Here is an 18466-nt window from a genome sequence, read left to right on the forward strand (position 1 = left end):
GGCCGCGGGACTCGCGGTGTCACCCCCACCGGCTCCCCTCTGTCCCCGGCCAGGTCCCGTCCGAGGGCGTCCCCGTGACAGCCGAGCCTGGAAGTCCCCTCGCGTGTCCCGGCGAGGTCCCCGACGCCGCTCCCGGCCTGGATGTCCCTCTGCCCCCGGAGCAGGTGAGACGTGCCCCGACCACCCCTCCCCGAGACCCCTGGGGCTGAGCCCCAGCGGCTCCGGGGCCGTGGGGGTGTCACCAACACCGGGTCACCCCACGGGGGCCCCCGACACCCCCACCCTCACCGGGTCCGTTCTGCGGGAGAAGGGGACGCCGCCGTGCCAGTCCCCCTCCGCAGCAGCCGCAGCTCCTCCCGCTCAGCTTCCCGGCCCCGTCATCGTGCCCGGGCCAGGACCACCCCGCCCGGAGCCGCCCATCGCTCCCCAGCCCCCCGGGAGGGGCCGCCGACCCTCCCGGCCCCCGCGGCCCCGGCCGGTCCCGCCGGCCGCGCCCTCGGAACCCCCCGCGCAGGCACCGCCGGAGTCCCGCGGGGGCACGGTGACAGACGGCGACCGAGTGCCACCTCCGCCGTCCTCCTCCCGCTCCAGCCTGGCATCCATCCGGCCGCGCAGACCCTCCCGCGGCGCGGCGGTGCCCAGGCCGGGCGCCCGCCGCGGTGCCACTCGCTGCGTGCTGCCCGAGGTGAAGGTGGTGGACGCGAGCAACGAGCCCGAGCGGGCGCGGCCGGGAGCCTCGGGGACGCGGCTGCCCCCGCCGGGATCCCTGCAGCTCCTCCCGGCGGCCGCGCGGGCCGCCGAGGCCGAGCCGCAGCTGTGTGACCCCTGGCTGGCCTCGGCTCGCCTGGCTCCCGGTGTCACCGTGCGCTGGGGCGGCAGCGAGCGGCGCGGGCCGGCCCTGCCGGGGCACGGCGGGGACGAGCAGGGGGACGAGGCGTTGAGGAGGGCGGAGCAGGCTCTGAAGCCCATCCTGCCCTACCCGGAGTGCCGGCTCTCGGAGTACGGGGAATCAGAGGAGGAGCTGGAAAACCCGCTGGGAACGCGGCAGCTCCCGGGGCTGCTCCTGCCGGGGGCTCTCCCGGCTCCGGGGAGACCCCTGTCGCCCCGTGTCTCGCCGGTGCCGGGGCTGGCACCGGGCATGGCACTGTTCGATGCTCTCGGAGCTCGGGGCTCTTCGCCAGCGCTGCTGAAAAGAACAGAAGTCAATAAAAAACGCTAAAATGAGTTTTGCGGACCCGGCGGTGCCACCGGAGGCGGCTCGTGAGCACCGGGCGCTGCGCCCATGGTGCCACCAGCGCCCGGACCCACACGTGGCTGCTCCCCGCAGCCCCTTTGTCCCCAAATGATGAATAAGGACGAGGTGACGGGGTGACACGTGTGGCTTCGCCCCGTGAGCTCCCGTCTGGGGGGACGGGACGGGAAAGGCTGCCCGGAGCCTCCTCTGCCTTCCCGGGAGCTCCGGGCGCAGCTCGGGGTCCCTCGCTGGGACTGTCCCCGCCCGCTGGGCCACTCCTGAAGGTCCTTGCTCCTTCAGGGACGTGCTCCAGCCCCGGAGCGTCCGAGTGTCCCCGCACTGCCCGAAGGGGACTTTGGGGGGCATCGCCCCTCCTGTAGCCGCCCCGGGGCTGCAGGGAGTCCGAAGTGGCGCGGGCGAGCAGCCCTGGAGCGGCACCGGGGACACTGAGGTGGCACCGGGGACACTGAGGTGGCACCGGGGACACTGAGGTGGCACCGGGGACAGCGGTGTGACACGTACGGCCCCGAGTTGCATTTATAGGGACCCTCATTAGCACAGGGGGAGTGGGCGTGGTGCCAGACCATTAGCATCAGATGCGACAGCAGGCGTGGTTTTCAGTTCCTTTTCAGCACCGGGAGAGGCCTCGGGCGTGGATTTGGGTTCCTCATTAGTAGAAGATGCTAATTGGGCGTGGCTTTCGGTTCCTAATTAGCGCGAGAGTGGTTTCACCATCGCGCGCGCTCGGGTCTTGATCCAGCGCTGGTCGAGGGTCCGCTCTGGCGGCCCTACAAAACAGGACACCCCAAAAATGACCCATCCTATGTGTGACCCCATTTTTTGCGCTGGTGCAATTCCTCCCGTGTTACTCAACACCACAGAGGAACATTGGGGTGGAAAATATATTTTTGGGTCCAGCCTGGGCAGACTGGCAGAAAATGTTGACGGAGGTATAAAAAAAAAAAAAATACCCCGCGTGGTTTTACAGCAGCGACAGCTTAGTGACGGCAGTAAATTAACAGTAATTTCCCGACAGGGTGGCACTGGGGACAGTGGGGTGGCACAGGGGACACGTGGCTCACCCTCCTGCCTGCTCCAGCCACTCTGCTGTCCCTCCTCGGCTCCCAGCGGCTCACGGAGCAGAGGGACTCGTGCCGTGCCGTGCCGGGCCGTGCTGCCAGCCGGGCAAAGGTCCTGCTGTGACCTCTGTCCCCAGCCCCACCCTGCGCCTGGCCATGGAGCTGCTGGGGGCTCTGAGCCCCCCGTGGTGGCTCCCGCTGCTCCTGCTCCTGGCCCTGCTGCTCTGGGCCACGCGCAGAAGCCCCTGGGAGCCCCGCAAGTGTCCCACTGACCTGACGGGCAAGACAGTGATTGTCACCGGAGCCAACAGCGGTGAGCAGGGAGGGGTGGCGGGGACACGTGTGTGGGTGAGGGGTGACCCGCAGGGGACACGGGTGTTCCTCTGCCAGCCCAGGACCCCGGTCCCCGCTTTGGGAGTGCAAATGGCTGCAGAAGAAGCTGGTGGCCGGTCCCTGGGCACCCACAGTGTGCTCCTGGTGCCCCCTGCTCACCTCCCGAGGCTGGGCTCTGTCTCAGCCCTGCTAATGATGGACAGACAGGGCCACCACAGCCACCCTGTCACACCAGGGATGGGATCACTGCTCCCACCTGTGTTCCACTGCCAAACATGTGGTCGGGCTGGCACTGCTGAAGATGTTGGGCCCCCCAGGCTGGGACTGGGACGGCCACATGTGCCCAGGGACAGAGTCACCCCACACGTGCTGGGCTCCAATGCCCATCATTTCCTGCTGGGTGGTTTTGACTGTGGCAGGGGCTGCCCAAACCCTGGGGCATGGACCCCAAAAGACCCCTCACCAGGGGGACCTGGCTGGGACCAGCCCTCACCCTCTCCGTGTCCCGCAGGCATCGGCAAGTGCGTGGCCATGGACCTGGCGCGCCGGAACGCCCGCACCATCCTGGCGTGCCGGAGCCGGGAGCGGGGCCAGGCGGCCGTGGAGGAGATCCGGGCGGCCACCGGGAACCCGGCGGTGGTGCTGCGGCTGCTGGACACCGGCTCGCTGGCCTCGGTGCGCGCCTTCGCCAGCGCCGTGCGGCGCGAGGAGCCGCGCCTGGACGTGCTGGTGAACAACGCCGGCGTCACCGGTACGTGCCAGGTGAGGCCCCGCGGCCCCAGTGGGGTCCAGCACCCCGTCCCGATGTCCCACGGCACTGCCTACCCTCCTTTCAGGGCTGCCCTTCGCCATCACGTCGGAGGGGTTGGAGCAAACCTTTGCCACCAACTACCTGGGCCCGTTCCTGCTCACCAACCTGCTCCTGGGTGAGTGTGGGGGCTGGGGGAGTCGGGGGGGCTCTGGGGACTTCTCCTCGCTCACCCCCTGCTCGGCACAGACCTCCTGAAGGCCTCGGCGCCCGCCCGGGTGGTCAACGTGTCGTCATTCCGGCATAGCGTGGGCACGGCCGACAGCAGGTACCTGACGGGGCAGTGGCGCCCAGGCGGGCACGACGCCGCCTACAACAGCACAAAGCTGATGAACGTGCTCTTCACCATCGAGCTGGCACAGCGCCTGCAGGGCACAGGTGGGTGCTGGGCCATGCCAGGCTCAGCTGTGCCATGTGGCACCCTGGGGACATCCCTTGTCCCAACTCCCCGTGCTCCTGTGCCAGATCTCAGGGGCTGCCGGCAGAGCCGGCAGGTCTGACACGGGTTCGAGACTCGCGGGGATCCCCCACGGGTGGCAGAGCCCCGGGCTGAGGTCAGGCTGGGGGCTGCTCCCGCTGCTCCCCGAGGGATTTGCGGTCCCCGGGGTCCCCACCCTGCTGACGGTGCGGCCTGGCAGGGGTGACGGCCAACGCGGTGAGCCCCGGCGTGGTGAGCACCAGCATCATGCGCCACTTCAGCTGGGCCGTGCGGGCGCTCTTCGTCCTCCTCCGCCCCTTCATGAAGGTGAGCGGGGCCGGGTCCTGCCCATCCCGGGGGCAGCGGGGTGGGTAGGGGGGTGCCAGACCCCTCCTCACCCCCGTTTCCCCGCAGTCGGCCGAGCAGGGCGCTGCCAGCGCCATCTTCTGCGCCGTCTCGGAGGAAGCCGCGGGCATCACCGGGAAATACTTTGACAGCAGCTGCCGGCTGGCGCTGCCCTCGGCGGCCGCCCGCGACGCCGCGCTGGCACGGAAGCTCTGGGAGGCATCGGAGCGGCTGACGGGGCTCACGGAGCAGGACTGAGCCACCGGGATGTCACCCCTCAGGGCGGGAAGGGGGACACGGACGCCGCTCTGCTCCCCCTGTACCCACCCTGCGCTGCCGAGGGGACTCCACGGCGCCGGCCAGCTGTGACTGTGACACTTTTATTAAAAACGCCGGCGCTACTCCCAGGTGATGTCCAGCTCCAGCCGCTGCTTCCTCACGGCCTGCAGGAAGCCGTCGTAGTCGCGCCGGTGGATGTCGGGGCAGCGGGACAGGTCCAGGCGCCGCAGGGGCCCGTCGGAGCCCAGCAGCTGCCACACGGCGCCGGCGGACACGCGGCTCTCGGCCAGCGCCAGCTCCCGCAGCTCCCGCAGCCCCGGCCCCGCCAGCGCCGGCTCCAGCACCGAGTCCAGCGGGAAGGGCACGGCCAGCAGGCGCAGGGTCTGCAGCCGCGGGGCCTCGCACAGCAGCGAGGCCAGCGTGGAGCTCAGCACCGGCCCGTGCGCGGCCGGCACGGGCCCAGCCAGGGTCAGCGAGAAGCTCTGGAGCCGGGGCAGCCCCCGGGGCAGTAGGTCGGTGGCCCAGCGTGGTGGCGGGGCAGGGGACTCGTCCTCGGGGGGCTCGTGGTGGGTGTGGGGGTCTGGCGGCACTTCCAGCTCGGCACTGAAGCTCTGCAGGCCGGGGCAGCTGGCGAGCAGGGCGGGCAGCGAGAGCGGGTCCCGGTAGCTGAAGCCGTGCAGGGTCAGGGTGCACAGGCGGGTGCCCAGGCCCTGTGCCAAGGGCAGCACCTCTGCCAGCGCCCGGCCATGCCGCCCGGAGCAGCCCAGCGTCAGCCGGGACAGGCACTTCCAGCCTGGCAGCTCCCGGAGCCCTGAGGGGCCGGGACTGTCCCCCAGCCACACGCTGACCTCCTCGGCCTGGGGACACACGGCGTGGACGGTGCCCAGGGCGTCCTCCTCCACCTCCTCCAGCTGCCGCAGGGGCAGCGTGAGCGGGGCTCCCTCCGGTGCAGCCCCTTGGCCCCGCGCCAGCTCCTCCAGCGACGGGAAACCCTCGGAGTCCTCGGTGCCGTTTGGCTGCCCCGAGTGGAGCAGCCGGAGCGCGTCCGGCACGGCACTGTGCGCCAGCACCTCCAGGCACGGCAGGGCCAGCAGCAGGAAGGCCACGGCAGCCACCGTGTCCCCGTCCCCGGCGCGCTCCAGGTCGCGGGCCAGCAGGACGCGGAGCGCGGGGCAGCCCGGGCTGCGTTCCACGGGGTCGTAGCCCAGGTGGCGCAGGGCGCGCGGCGTCACCTTCTTGCAGCCGGACACGTCGAGCTCCCGCAGGTGGCGGCAGCAGGAGCCCACGGCCGAGAGCACCTGGACGTTGGCCTGGGTGTGGGCCAGCCCCAGGCGGCTCAGGCGTGGCAGCCCCTCGGCCAGGTCCACCAGCACGGAGGGCGAGAGCCGCCCGCAGCCGCCCAGGTCCAGCACGCGCAGGCCCTGCAGGCACACGGGGAGACCCTCAGTGGGGCGGGCAGGGGGGCACGGATGCCACTGCCACCCCCTGCCCCACAGAGGGTGGGCAGGCCCTATCTGCTCCCCCTGTCCCAACCCCTCGGCCCATGGATGATGGCACCCCCAGCCGCCCCGCTGATGGTGGGCCCATGGATGGTGAGCACCCCAAGCTCTATCCCCCCTGCCCTATGGAAAGTGGACGCCCCCAGCCCCACAAAGGATGGGCGCCCCTGTCCCACTTTCCCATCCCCTTAGAGAGGGGTCACACCAGCCTGACTCCCCCTGCCCCACAGCCCTGCTCCCCCAGAGTGTTGTCACGCCCTGCCCCATGGAGGGTGGGCACCCCCAACCCCACTGCCACAGCACCCCTGCCCTGCTCTGCCACCCCCCGTGTGCCCTCTGCCCACCTGGCAGCGCAGCACGATGAGGTGCCCCAGGGCGTTGTTGGCGAGGGCGGGGCAGGGCCGCAGGCTGAGCTGGCGCAGGTGTGGCAGCAGCAGCAGGTGCAGCGCCGCCCGCGACAGCCGCCGGCTCGTCCCCAGCAGCCGCAGCAGCTCCTGCACCAGCCCGCAGTCTGGGGGGGAAACGGGGCGGGGGGTCAGCGAGGCCCGGGACCCCCCCTGCCCCTCCACGGGGGTCCCGGCGGCCTGAGCCACCCCCCAGAGCTCACCCAGGTCGTTGAAGGGCCCCACGAGGAAGCGGAACTCGTACTCGTCCAGGTAGTTGTCACTGTAGTCCTTGGCCCAGAGGCTCTGCATGTGCTGGGCCAGGCTCTGCAGGCACAGCGTGGTCAGCGTGGGCACTGCCCGCCGCCGGGGCATCCCTGGGACAGGGACAGGGACAGTCAGGGACAGCCACCACGGGCACTGCACCGCCAGGACATCCCTGGGACAGGGACAGGGACAGTCAGGGACAGCCACCACGGGCACTGCACCACCAGGACATCCCTGGGACAGGGACAGGGACAGTCAGGGACAGCCACCGTGGGCACTGCCCGCCGCCGGGGCATCCCTGGGACAGGGACAGGGACAGTCAGGGACAGCCACCACAGGCACTGCACCGCCAGGACATCCCTGGGACAGGGACAGTCAGGGACAGCCACCACGGGCACTGCACCACCAGGACATCCCTGGGACAGGGACAGTCAGGGACAGCCGCCACGGGCACTGCACCACCAGGACATCCCTGGGACAGGGACAGGGACAGTCAGGGACAGCCACCATGGGCACTGCACCGCCAGGACATCCCTGGGACAGGGACAGTCAGGGACAGCCACCACGGGCACTGCACCGCCAGGACATCCCTGGGACAGGGACAGGGACAGTCAGGGACAGCCACCGTGGGCACCGCTGGAGGGATGGGACACTCAGGGACAGGACGAGGCGCTGCCACCCCTCACAGCCCAACCTCATTTTGGGGTCAAATTGCCCCAAACTGCCTTGGAAACCGCTCGGTTCCGGTTTCCCTCCATTCCCAGCAGGAATAAACCTGGGAATTATCCCGGGACTGAGCCGGCACCGGGTACCGCGGCTCAGCGCCCGGAAACCCCTCCGGGACAGCCCAAAGGTCACCCGCAGCTCCCGGCGGCACCGGGACGGGATCCTTCGGCTCCGGGAGTTATCCCGGTGTTCACTGGGATGGGATCCCTCGGCTCCGGGAGTTATCCCGGTGTTCACTGGGATGGGATCCCTCGGCTCCGGGAGTTATCCCGGTGTTCACTGGGATGGGATCCCTCAGCTCTGGGAGTTATCCCGGTGTTCACCGGGAGGGGCTCCGGGATTTATCCCGGTGTTCACCGGGACGGGCTCCGGGATTTATCCCGGTGTTCACCGGGACGGGGGACGCCCGGGCAGTGGCGCTGGCTGTGGTGTTCCTGGAATTCAGCAAGGGATGAATCCTGCTGGGATCATTAAAACCTCAGCAAATCCCGGCTTTGGATTCCTCAGGAAACATCCCAGTGCAACCAGTGGGGTGGGGAGGGGTAACTGGGATGGGGAGAGGGGCTGGGAGCTGGAGAAATGGAGCTGGGATCAAGGGGAGCGGGAAAAAACCCTCTGGGATGGGGGAAAAGCCTTTAAGGACCAGGGAAAGGTCCTTGCAGATGGGAAAAGAGCAGCAGGGACTGGGAAAAAAGCCTGTAAAAAAGGAGGAGACCCCGGTGGGCTGGGAAAAGAACCCTGGGAAATGGGGAAAGAACAGGGAAATGGAGGAAAAACCCCTGGGAAATGGAGGAAAAAACCCTGGGAAATGGAGGAAAAAACCCTGGGAAATGGGGGAAGAACCTCAGGAAATGGGGGAAGAAACAGGGAAATGGGGAAAAACCCCTGGGAAATGGAGGAAAAAACCCTGGGAAATGGGGAAAACCCCTGGGAAATGGGGGAAGAACCTCGGGAAATGGGGGAAGAAACAGGGAAATGGGGGAAGAAACAGGGAAATGGAGAAAAACCCCTGGGAAATGGGGAAAGAAACAGGGAAATGGGGAAAGAACACTGGGAAATGGGGAAAAACCCTGGGAAATGGGGAAAAACCCTGGGAAATGGGGGAAGAACCTCGGGAAATGGGGAAAGAATCAGGGAAATGGGGAAAGAATCAGGGAAATGGGGGGAAAAAACAGGGAAATGGGGGGAAAAAACAGGGAAATGGGGGACAAAAAAGGGGGAAATGGGGAAAGAAGCCCAGGAAACGGGGGAAAAACCTCAGGTACTGGCAAAGGACCCTCTGGGACAGCAGGAGACCCCCGGGAACTGGGAAATCCCTCTGGGAAGCAGCTCAGGCACGGGAGCACGGTGAGTAATCAGGGCAGGGCTGTGTGCCACTGTCACCGCCACCGTTACTGCCACCGTCACCGTCACCCGGGCGTGGCCTGCCTGCGGGACACCGGGATGGGGACACGGGGATGGGGACACCGGGATGGGGACACCGGGATGGGGACACGGGGATGGGGACACGGGGATGGGGACACCGGGATGGGACACGGGGATGGGGACACGGGGATGGGGACACGGGGATGGGGACACGGGGATGGGGACACCGGGATGGGGACACCGGGATGGGGACACCGGGATGGGGACACGGGGATGGGGACACCGGGATGGGGACACCGGGATGGGGACACGGGGATGGGGACACGGGGATGGGACACGGGGATGGGACACGTGGATGGGGACACGGGGATGGGACACGGGGATGGGGACACCGGGATGGGGACACGGGGATGGGGACACCGGGATGGGGACACGGGGATGGGGACACGGGGATGGGGACACCGGGATGGGGACACCGGGATGGGGACACCGGGATGGGACACCGGGATGGCAGCGGATCACAGGGGATGGGCCCAGATTCTTCCCGGAGGAACGGGATGGGGCCCAGCGGGGAAATTCCAAGGGAGGAAATTCCCCCCCTTTCCATCGGCGGCTTTGGGGACCCCTCCTCGGGCCAGCATCTCCTTGGGGATCCTCGGGGGACCTTGGCACCCCCACTCAGAGACCCCCCCCTCTTTGGGGGATCCCCTCTCCCCCGTCCCTTCACTGCCCGAATCCCAAAATCCCGACCAGAACCAGCAGCGGGACCCAACCCCAACCAAAAGCAGGCCGCGTTTCCATGGCAACACCTCCTGCGACCACCCCCTTGCTGTGGGCCAGCTCGGGAGCACTTACCGAAGGCGGCCTACGTCCCGACTGACCCCGTCCCGTCGCGTTGCTTCCTCCTCCTCCTCTTTTCCTCCTCCTCCTCCTCGTTTTTTTCCTCCTCCTCCTCCTCCCCGGGCCTGGCCCCGCCATCACTCGCCCCGCCCTTTGGCTGGCTTCACTTCGCGCGCTGCGCATGCGCAAAGCGTGAAGACCCTTCTGCCCTTACTGCCCCCGCGGGCTGCCCCGCGCCGTGCCTGACGCCCAGCGCGGCCGTACGGCCGCGCTGGGCGTCAGGCACGGCGCGGGGCAGCCCGCGGGGGCTTCGCCGTCGGGCGGGGTCGACGGTACCGGGAGCGGCCGGGCCGGAGGTACCGGGGGAGGCCTGAGGGGCTCGGGGGCTCCCGGAGGGCGCTGGGAATGGGGGGAGACGTGGATTCGAGGCGGGGGAGAGAGGGGGAGGTGGGGCGCCGAGCGCCGTTGGTTGCGGGGCCGTGTGAGGGGGGTGTGAGGGGGGCGTGAGGGGTGTGAGGGGTGTGAGGGGATGTGAGGGGTGTGAGGGGTGTGAGGGGTCTGAGAGGATGTGAGGGGTCTGAGGGGGTGTGAGGGGTCTGAGGGGATGTGAGGGGTCTGAGGGGTTGTGAGGGGTCTGAGGGGTTGTGAGGGGTCTGAGGGGGGGTCTGAGGGCGCTCAGGCGGGGATTTAGGGGTGTTTGAGGGCCTGTAGGGGTTTTTGGAGGGGATTCCGAGGTATGGGAGGGCATTTTGGGCCTGTGGGAGGGTCTGTAGGGGTGTTTGGAGGGCGTTTAGGGGTGTCTGGGGGGAATTTAGGAGGGTTTGGGGGAGATTTCCGGGTTTTTAGGGGAATTTCAGGGTTGGGGGGGGTCTGCAGGGGCATTTAGGGCTGTTTAAGGGGCATTTAGGGCTGTTTGGGGGGCATTTAGGGCTGTTTAAGGGGCGTTTAGGGCTGTTTGGGGGGCATTTAGGGCTGTTTAAGGGGCGTTTAGGGGGCATTTAGGGGTGTTGGAGGCCATGTAGGGGTGTTTGGGGGGAAATTAGGGATGTTTGGGCAGATTTAGGGATGTTTAGTGGGCATTTAGGGGTGTTTGGGGAGGATTGAGGGGGTTTTAGGGACATTTCGGGGTTGTGGGGGGTCTGCAGGGGCATTTAGGGCTGTTTAAGGGGCATTTAGGGCTGTTTAAGGGGCATTTAGGGGGCATTTAGTGGTGTTTGAGGGCATGTAGGTGTTTTTGAAGGGCATTTCGGGGTGCTTGGGGGTGTTTAGGGGCGTTTGAGGACATTTTGGGGCTGTGGGAGGGTCTGTAGGGCTGTTTAGCCGGGATTTAGGGATGTTTTGGGGGCATTTAGGGGTGTCTGGGAGGAATTTAGGGGGAGTTGAGGACATTTTGGGATTTGGCAAGTGTCTGCAGGGGTGTTTAGGGGTGTTTGAGGGGCATCTTGGGGTTTTGGTGGGGTTTAGGGCTGTTTTGGGGGGGGTTTAGGCCTGTTTGGGGGGGTTTAGGGCTGTTTTGTGGGGGTTTAGGGCTTTTTTGTGGGGGTTTAGGGCTTTTTTGTGGGGGTTTAGGGATGTTTTGTGGGGGTTTAGGGATGTTTTGTGGGGGTTTAGGGATGTTTTGTGGGGGTTTAGGGCTTTTTTTGTGGGGGTTTAGGGCTTTTTTGTGGGGGTTTAGGGCTGTTTTGGGGGGTTTTAGGGCTGTTTTGTGGGGGTTTAGGGCTGTTTTGGGGAGGTTTAGGGCTGTTTTGTGGGGGTTTAGGGCTGTTTTGGGGGGGTTTAGGGTTGTTTGGGGGGGTTTGTAGGACTGTTTTGGGGGGGTTTAGGGCTGTTTTGGGGGGGTTTAGGGCTGTTTTGTGGGGGTTTAGGGATGTTTTGGGGAGGATTTATGGGTTTTTAGGGGCATTTTGGGGTTGTGGGGGGTCTGCAGGGCTGTTTGGGGGTGTTTGGGGGGCATTTAGGGGTTGTGGGAGGGTTTGTAGGGTTGTTTGGGGGAGATTTAGGGGTGTTTGAGGCCATGTAGGGGTGTCTGGGGGGGATTTAGGGATGTTTGGGCAGATTTAGGGATGTTTAGAGGGCATTTAGGGGTGTTTGGGGAGGATTGAGGGGGTTTTAGGGACATTTTGGGGTTGTGGGGGTTCTGCAGGGGCATTTAGGGCTGTTTGGGGGGGATTTAGGGGGTTTTAGGGACATTTTGGGGTTCTGCAGGGATATTTAGGGGTGTTTGCAGGGGTATTTAGGGATGTTTGGGGGGATTTAGGGGTTGGTGGGGGAATTTAGGGCTCTTTAGGGCGATTTAGGTTTTTTTGGGGGGGGATTTAGGGGTTGTGGGAAGGCTTTAGGGCTGTTTGGGGGGTATTTAGGGTTTTTTGGGGGGTATTTAGGGCTGTTTGAGGGGATTTAGGTTTTTTGGGGGAGTATTTAGGTTTTTTGGGGGAGTATTTAGGTTTTTTGGGGGGTATTTAGGTGTTTTGGGAGGGATTTAGGGGCTGTGGGAGGGATTTAGCGTTTTTGGGGGAGTATTTAGGGTTTTTGGGGGGTATTTAGGGTTTTTGCAAGGGATTTAGGGGCTGTGGGAGGGATTTAGGGTTTTTGGGGGAGTATTTAGGGTTTTTGGGGGGTATTTAGGGTTTTTGCGAGGGATTTAGGGGCTTTGGTAGGGATTTAGGGGCTGTTTGAGGGTATTTAGGGTTTTGGGGGGTATTTAGGGTTTTGGGAGGGATTTAGGTTTTTTGGGGGTGTATTTAGAGTATTTGGGGGGTTTTTAGATTTTTGCGAGGGGTTTAGGGGCTGTTTGAGGAGATTTAGGGTTTTGGGGGGGATTTAGGGTTTTGGGAGGGATTTAGGTTTTTGGGGGGTGTATTTAGGGTTTTTGGAGGGATTTAGGGGCTGTGGCAGGAATTTAGGGGCTTTGGCAGGAATTTAGGGGCTGTGGTAGGGATTTAGGGGCTGTTTGAGGGGATTTAGGGTTTTGGGAGGGATTTAGGTTTTTTGGGGGTGTATTTAGAGTTTTTGGGGGGTATTTAGGTTTTTGGGAGGGATTTAGGGGCCGTGGCAGGAATTTAGGGGCTGTTGGAGGGATTTAGGGGCTGTTTGAGGGGATTTATGGTTTTGGGGGGATATTTAGGGTTTTGGGAGGGATTTAGTTTTTTTGGGGGTGTATTTAGAGTTTTTGGGGGGATATTTAGGGTTTTGGGAGGGATTTAGTTTTTTTGGGGGTGTATTTTGAGTATTTGGGGGGATATTTAGGGTTTTAGGAGGGATTTAGTTTTTTTGGGGGTGTATTTAGAGTTTTTGGGGGATATTTAGGGTTTTGGGAGGGATTTAGTTTTTTTGGGGGTGTATTTAGAGTATTTGGGGGGATATTTAGGGTTTTGGGAGGGATTTAGTTTTTTTGGGGGTGTATTTAGAATTTTTGGGGGGTATTTAGGTTTTTGGGAGGGATTTAGTTTTTTTGGGAGTGTATTTAGAGTTTTTGGGGGGATATTTAGGGTTTTGGGAGGGATTTAGGTTTTTTGGGGGTGTATTTAGAGTTTTTGGGGGGATATTTAGGGTTTTGGGAGGGATTTAGGGCTGTCTGGGGTCCGTGTGAGGGGTCAGTGATGGGATGAGGGCGGCGCTGCCCCCTCAGGATTGGGAAGCTTTGATGCAGACAAGGCGGGACCGCCTCAGCCCCGGGGGTAATTAATGCCCGGGCTAATTGGGGAGAGCTCATTAAGGGTGGCAGGGATGGATAATTCCTGCTCCTGGAAATATCGGGGGTTTTCCAGCTGGGAATTCTGGCAGAGCACGACCCGCCCTCAGTAGCACGACATGAATAATGAATAAATAACCATTAATTAATACCGATTAATTAAGGGATGGCATGCAGGCAGGACCCTTTACCTGTGTGAGGTGCGTTGGTGCCATCCCTCGCTCCAGACTGGCCAGGGAATTCCAGAATTCCCAAATTCCCATCAGGGGGGACCTTCCAGGGCTGGTGCACCGCGGGCAGGCCCCGATTTCACGCGGCATTTTTGGCTTTTCCCGTTGGTTTTTCCAAATTCCGCCTCTGACTCGGGAATTCCTGCAGCTTCTGCGTTCTCTGCTGCGTCTTGGTGACCTTGCAGCTTCTTTCCCTTCTCCCTCCATTCCCAAACCCGGAGCTGGCTTTGGGAATAAACACAAAAATTCAATTCTTTTGGTGTATTTAAGGGGGAAAATGAGGGATTTTTAATGGATTTCAGGCAGCTCTGGATGCTGGGGTTATCCCAGGGAGGTTCTGCTGGTTCTCCAGAGCCTCAAATCCCACCCAAAAACTGCTGAAGGAAAATTTTGGGTGGGTTTTCACACCCATTCCTGAATTTTCCAGAGGAAAATTCCTGAAGAATGAAAAGCAGGGGAGGGGTGGTGAGGATGGCAGGGATGTGGGAGCTGCTCTGGCTGGATCGTCAGAGAGCTCTGCTCCCAGCTTCTCCAGGGATTGGGGTTTTCTTGGAGGGGTTGGGGTTTTTTTTTGAGGGATTGGGGTTTTTTTTGGAGAATTGGGGTTTTTTTGGTGGGATTGGGGGTGTTTTTTTGGAGGGATTGGGGGTTTTTTTTGAGGGATTGGGGTTCTTTTTGGAGGGATTGGTTTTTTTTGGAGGGATTGGGGTTTTTTTTGGAGGGATTGGGGTGGTTTTTTTGGGGGGATTGGGGGTTTTTTTGAGAATTAGGGTGTTCTTTGGAGAGATTAGGATTTTTTATATGGAGGGATTGGGTTTTTTTTTGGAGAATTGGGGTTTTTTTGGTGGGATTGGGGGTTTTTTTTTGAGGGATTGGGTTTTTTTTTGAGGGATTGGGGGTGTTTTTTGGAGGGATTGGGGTTTTTTTGGAGGGATTGGGGTTTTTTTTGGAGAATTGGGGTGTTCTTTGGAGAGATGGGGATTTTTTATATGGAGGGTTTGGGGTTTTTATTGGAGAATTGGGGTTTTTTTGGTAGGATTGGGGGTGTTTTTTTGAGGGATTGGGGTTTTTTCTTGAGGGATTGGGGTTTTTTTGGAGGGATTGAGTTTTTTTTGGAGGGATGGGGGTTTTTTTGAGGGATTGGGGTGGTTTTTTGGGGGGATTGGGTTTTTTTTTGAGAATTGGGGTGTTCTTTGGAGAGATTGGGATTTTTTATATGGAGGGATTGGGGTTTTTATTGGAGAATTGGGGTTTTTTTTGAGGGATTGGGGTTTTTTTTTGGAGAATTGGGTTTTTTTGGAGGGATTGGGTTTTTTTTGGAGGGATGGGGGTTTTTTTGAGGGATTGGGGTGGTTTTTTGGGGGGATTGGGTTTTTTTTTGAGAATTGGGGTGTTCTTTGGAGAGATTGGGATTTTTTATATGGAGGGATTGGGGTTTTTATTGGAGAATTGGGGGTTTTTTTGAGGGATTGGGGTTTTTTTTGGAGAATTGGGTTTTTTTGGAGGGATTGGGTTTTTTTGGAGGGATGGGGTTTTTTTTGGAGGGATTGGGGTGGTTTTTTTGGGGGGATTGGGGTTTTTTTTTGAGAATTAGGGTGTTCTTTGGAGAGATTAGGATTTTTTATATGGAGGGATTGGGGTTTTTATTGGAGAATTGGGGTTTTTTTTGGAGGGATTGGGGTTTTTTTTTGGAGGGATTGGGTTTTTTTGGAGGGATTGGGGTTTTTTTTTGAGAATTGGGGTGTTCTTTGGAGAGATTGGGATTTTTTATATGGAGGGATTGGGGTTTTTATTGGAGAATTGGGTGTTTTTTAGAGGGATTGGGGGTGTTTTTTGGAGGGATTGGGGTGGTTTTTTTTGAGGGATTGGGTTTTTTTTTTTTTGAGGGATTGGGGGGTTTTTTTGGAGGGATTGGGGTTTTTTTTTTGGAGAATTAGGGTTTTTTTTGGAGGGATTGGGTTTTTTTTGGAGGGATTGGGTTTTTTTTTGGAGGGATGGGGGTTTTTTTGAGGGATTGGGGTGGTTTTTTTGGGGGGATTGGGTTTTTTTTGAGAATTGGGGTGTTCTTTGGAGAGATTAGGATTTTTTATATGGAGGGATTGGGGTTTTTATTGGAGGATTGGGGTTTTTTTTTGAGAATTGGGGTGTTCTTTGGAGAGATTGGGATTTTTTATATGGAGGGTTTGGGGTGTTTTTTGGAGCGATTGGGGGTGTTTTTTGGCGGGATTGGGGTTTTTTGAGGGATTGGGGGTGTTTTTTGGAGGGATTGGGGTGGTTTTTTGGGGGGGATTGGGGTGGTTTTTTGGGGGGATTGGGGTGGTTTTTTTGGGGGATTGGGGTGGTTTTTTGGGGGGATTGGGGTTTTTTTTGAGGATTGGGATTTTTTTGGAGGGATTGGGGGTTTTTTTGGAGGGATTGGGGTTTTGATGGATTGGGGCTTTTTGGAGGGAATGAGGTTTCGATGGATTTTTTTTTTTTTTTGATGGGTCGGGGTGTATGGATCATGGAATGACTCCCAGCCCGGGTATTCCCCCCCCTGCTCCATGCCCTCATCCACCAGCGCCCTGAGCGACGGGGCTGGTCAGGAATTCCGTAAGGAACGAGGGAATAAAGTTTAAAGCTGGGAATTGCTCAGAGCGAGATCCGAGGGGCTTTGGGAGAGTTCAAATCCAGGGATTTCTGCTCCGGCAGCCCAGCAGAGTCCCGCACGGACCGAGCGGTTCTGTCTCTCCCATTCCCCGAGCGCCGGGCGCTGAAATCAGCTTTTCCCGGGAGACGATCCCGGTTGGAATGAGCCGGGAATCCCCTCGGGCTGAGCTGAAATCCACTGACCTCCCGCTGCATCCTCGGCGTGTCCGGGCCTTGCTGCGGCTGCGGAGCAGCGATCCCAGGGCGGCAGGAGCCGGGAATGCGGCGGGATGATCCCGAGGGGTCGGCAAGGAGGGAGGGAGGCGGCTGCGGGGGCTGCGGTGCCGCGGTGCAGCCGAGCAGGGCGCAGGCTCCAGCGCCGGGTCCTAGCGCCGGCATCCGCCGCACCTGGAATGAGGTCCCGAGGGGAAAAAGGGACCCGCGGGGACCTCGTGGTTCTCGACGGGAGGGTGGAGCCGGCACGGGTCGGGTTGTGCTGGCAGGGAGCGGGGATAGGAGGGGAGGGGACGGCGCTGGGTCGTGCCGGGTTCGGGTTGGAGGCTGGGGTAATTCCTTGGTGGAAAGGGTTGTTAACTCCTCCAGCCCTGTGGATGTGGCACCTGGGGACACATGCCAAGTGGTGGCCTCGGCAGTGCTGGGGGAGTGGTTGGACTCGACGGTCTCTGAGGAATTTTCACCCTAAACCACTCTGTAATTCCACGGGAATTGCTGTGAGGTCCCGGTGGGTGACGCCGTGCCCTCCCCTCAGTTGGTGTTGTTCCCAGGTGGCCTGGCTGGGTGGCCTCATCCTGGGAGGTGGATGTGCCCAGTTTGTTTGGTCAAACTCTGCAGAGGGGGACTGGGGACAAGGCCTGCAGGGACAGGACCCAGGGAATGGCTCCCACTGGGAAAGGGGAGATTGGGCTGGGATCTTGGCAAGGAATTCCTGGCTGGGCTGGAATTCCCAGAGCAGCTGAGGCTGCCCCTGGATCCCTGGCAGTGCCCAAGTCCAGGCTGGATCCACCTGGGACAGTGGGAGCTGTCCCTGCCCATGAATGGGGTGGGAATGGATGGGATTTAAGGTCTTTTCCAACCCAAACCATTCTATGAATTTGGAGCTCTTTTGCTCTGAGAGAGCTGGGAATGTTCCCCTGGAGAAGGGAAAAATCCAGGGAATCCCCAGAGTCCCTGGAGGGGCTCCAGGAGAGCTGGAGAGGGGCTGGGGACAAGGGACAGAGGGACAGGACCCAGGGAATGGCTCCCACTGGGAAAGGAGAGATTGGGCTGGGATCTTGGCAAGGAATTCCTGGCTGGGAGGGTGGGGAGGGGCTGGGCTGGAATTCCCAGATTTGCTGTGGCTGTCCCTGGATCCCTGGCAGTGCCCAAGGCCAGGTTGGGCTTTGGGGCTTGGAGCCACCTGGGACAGTGGGAGGTGTCCCTGCCATGGCAGGGGTGGCGCTGGATGGGATTTGAGGTCCCTTCCAACCCAACCCATTCCATGACTCCAGGATTCTGATTCCCCTCCACTTTTGGGGTCTCCTGGGAGTGTTCAGGGCTTGGAGAGGAATTAAAAAAGCCTTAAACTCACTCTGGATTTATTTTGACTCATTAAAGACCAAACCTCAAATGCTAATTTAGGATTTCTCTCCTGAACTCAGTTTCCTGACAAACTCAACCCCAAAATCAGCTTTGTGGAGGAATTTCACCGGGATGTGTGTGTGAAAAAATATATTAAAGTGCACTAAGGTGGAATTTTGCTCCTGCTGGATAAACAGTGGGAGTTTCTGAAGGTTTTTAACCTCCCTCCTCCTGGTGTGCCCTGAGCTGGGGGTGTTCCAGCTGCTCAGCAGGACGCTGGCATGTGTCCCAGATCCCAGGGAAAAGCCTGGATGATGAGGGGGGGATATTTCTAGACTTCTCGGTGCTGATGAATTACACAGAGATTACATTTTGGGCAGCAGGAAATCCATGTGGATCCTGCAGGGCGATGGCTGGGGTGGTTTGTGGGGGATCCATGGCCTGGGAAGTGGCATTAGTGGCACTGGGAATCCCTGGGAGTGGCATGGGTGGCACTGGGAATCCCGGGAAGTGGCATGGGTGGCACTGGGAATCCCTGGGACTGGCATTAGTGGCACTGGGAATCTCTGGGAGTGGCATTAGTGGCACTGGGAGTCCCTGGGAGTGGCATGGGTGGCACTGGGAATCCCTGGGAGTGGCATGGGTGGCACTGGGAATCCCTGGGAGTGACATGGGTGGCACTGGGAATCCCAGGGAGTGGCATTAGTGGCACTGGGAATCCCTGGGAGTGGCGTGGGTGGCACTGGGAATCCCTGGAGTGGCA

General features: G+C 60.8%; 4 protein-coding genes across 4 annotated transcripts in view; 2 read left to right on the plus strand and 2 right to left on the minus strand.

The window, feature by feature from the left end:
• The first annotated feature begins 2427 nt into the window (after positions 1-2427).
• Positions 2428-4627, plus strand: LOC137473269 (retinol dehydrogenase 13-like). The gene is made up of 6 exons (XM_068189145.1): positions 2428-2626; positions 3158-3397; positions 3483-3572; positions 3644-3832; positions 4093-4199; positions 4287-4627. Exons 1-6 carry the CDS (start codon positions 2470-2472, stop codon positions 4473-4475), a joined length of 972 nt encoding a protein of 323 aa, XP_068045246.1. The 5' UTR covers positions 2428-2469; the 3' UTR covers positions 4476-4627.
• LOC137473266 (F-box/LRR-repeat protein 6-like) lies at positions 4582-9689 on the minus strand. The gene is made up of 4 exons (XM_068189139.1): positions 9592-9689; positions 6603-6755; positions 6340-6506; positions 4582-5917 (listed from the first exon to the last, which is right to left on the minus strand). Exons 2-4 carry the CDS (start codon positions 6751-6753, stop codon positions 4616-4618), a joined length of 1620 nt encoding a protein of 539 aa, XP_068045240.1. The 5' UTR covers positions 6754-6755; positions 9592-9689; the 3' UTR covers positions 4582-4615.
• Positions 9690-9835: 146 nt separating this feature from the next.
• The window catches only part of DCTN1 (dynactin subunit 1), a 58102-nt gene continuing 49471 nt past the window's right edge, over positions 9836-18466 (plus strand). The window contains exon 1 of the mRNA XM_068189135.1: positions 9836-9932. The gene's annotated coding sequence lies outside the window, so the exon portion shown is untranslated. The remainder of the gene's footprint in view (positions 9933-18466) is intronic.
• Positions 16455-18466, minus strand: part of IDH3B (isocitrate dehydrogenase (NAD(+)) 3 non-catalytic subunit beta) — a 66264-nt gene continuing 64252 nt past the window's right edge. Inside the window, exon 13 of the mRNA XM_068189142.1 lies at positions 16455-16465. The gene's annotated coding sequence lies outside the window, so the exon portion shown is untranslated. The remainder of the gene's footprint in view (positions 16466-18466) is intronic.

The sequence above is a fragment of the Anomalospiza imberbis genome, chromosome 4 (assembly GCF_031753505.1).
Source record: "Anomalospiza imberbis isolate Cuckoo-Finch-1a 21T00152 chromosome 4, ASM3175350v1, whole genome shotgun sequence".
Classification (NCBI taxonomy): Eukaryota; Metazoa; Chordata; class Aves; order Passeriformes; family Viduidae; genus Anomalospiza; species Anomalospiza imberbis.

Coding starts and splice junctions, on each gene's coding strand:
- LOC137473266 (XM_068189139.1), bottom strand. CDS start 6,753: ATGCCCCGGCGGCGGGCAGTGCCCACGCTGACCACGCTGTGCCTGCAG. Junction 6,507..6,602: donor GGGGCCCTTCAACGACCTGG/GTGAGCTCTGGG, acceptor TTTCCCCCCCAG/ACTGCGGGCTGGTGCAGGAG. Junction 5,918..6,339: donor TCATCGTGCTGCGCTGCCAG/GTGGGCAGAGGG, acceptor GTGTGCCTGCAG/GGCCTGCGCGTGCTGGACCT.
- LOC137473269 (XM_068189145.1), top strand. CDS start 2,470: ATGGAGCTGCTGGGGGCTCTGAGCCCCCCGTGGTGGCTCCCGCTGCTC. Junction 3,833..4,092: donor ACAGCGCCTGCAGGGCACAG/GTGGGTGCTGGG, acceptor GCGGCCTGGCAG/GGGTGACGGCCAACGCGGTG. Junction 4,200..4,286: donor TCCTCCGCCCCTTCATGAAG/GTGAGCGGGGCC, acceptor GTTTCCCCGCAG/TCGGCCGAGCAGGGCGCTGC.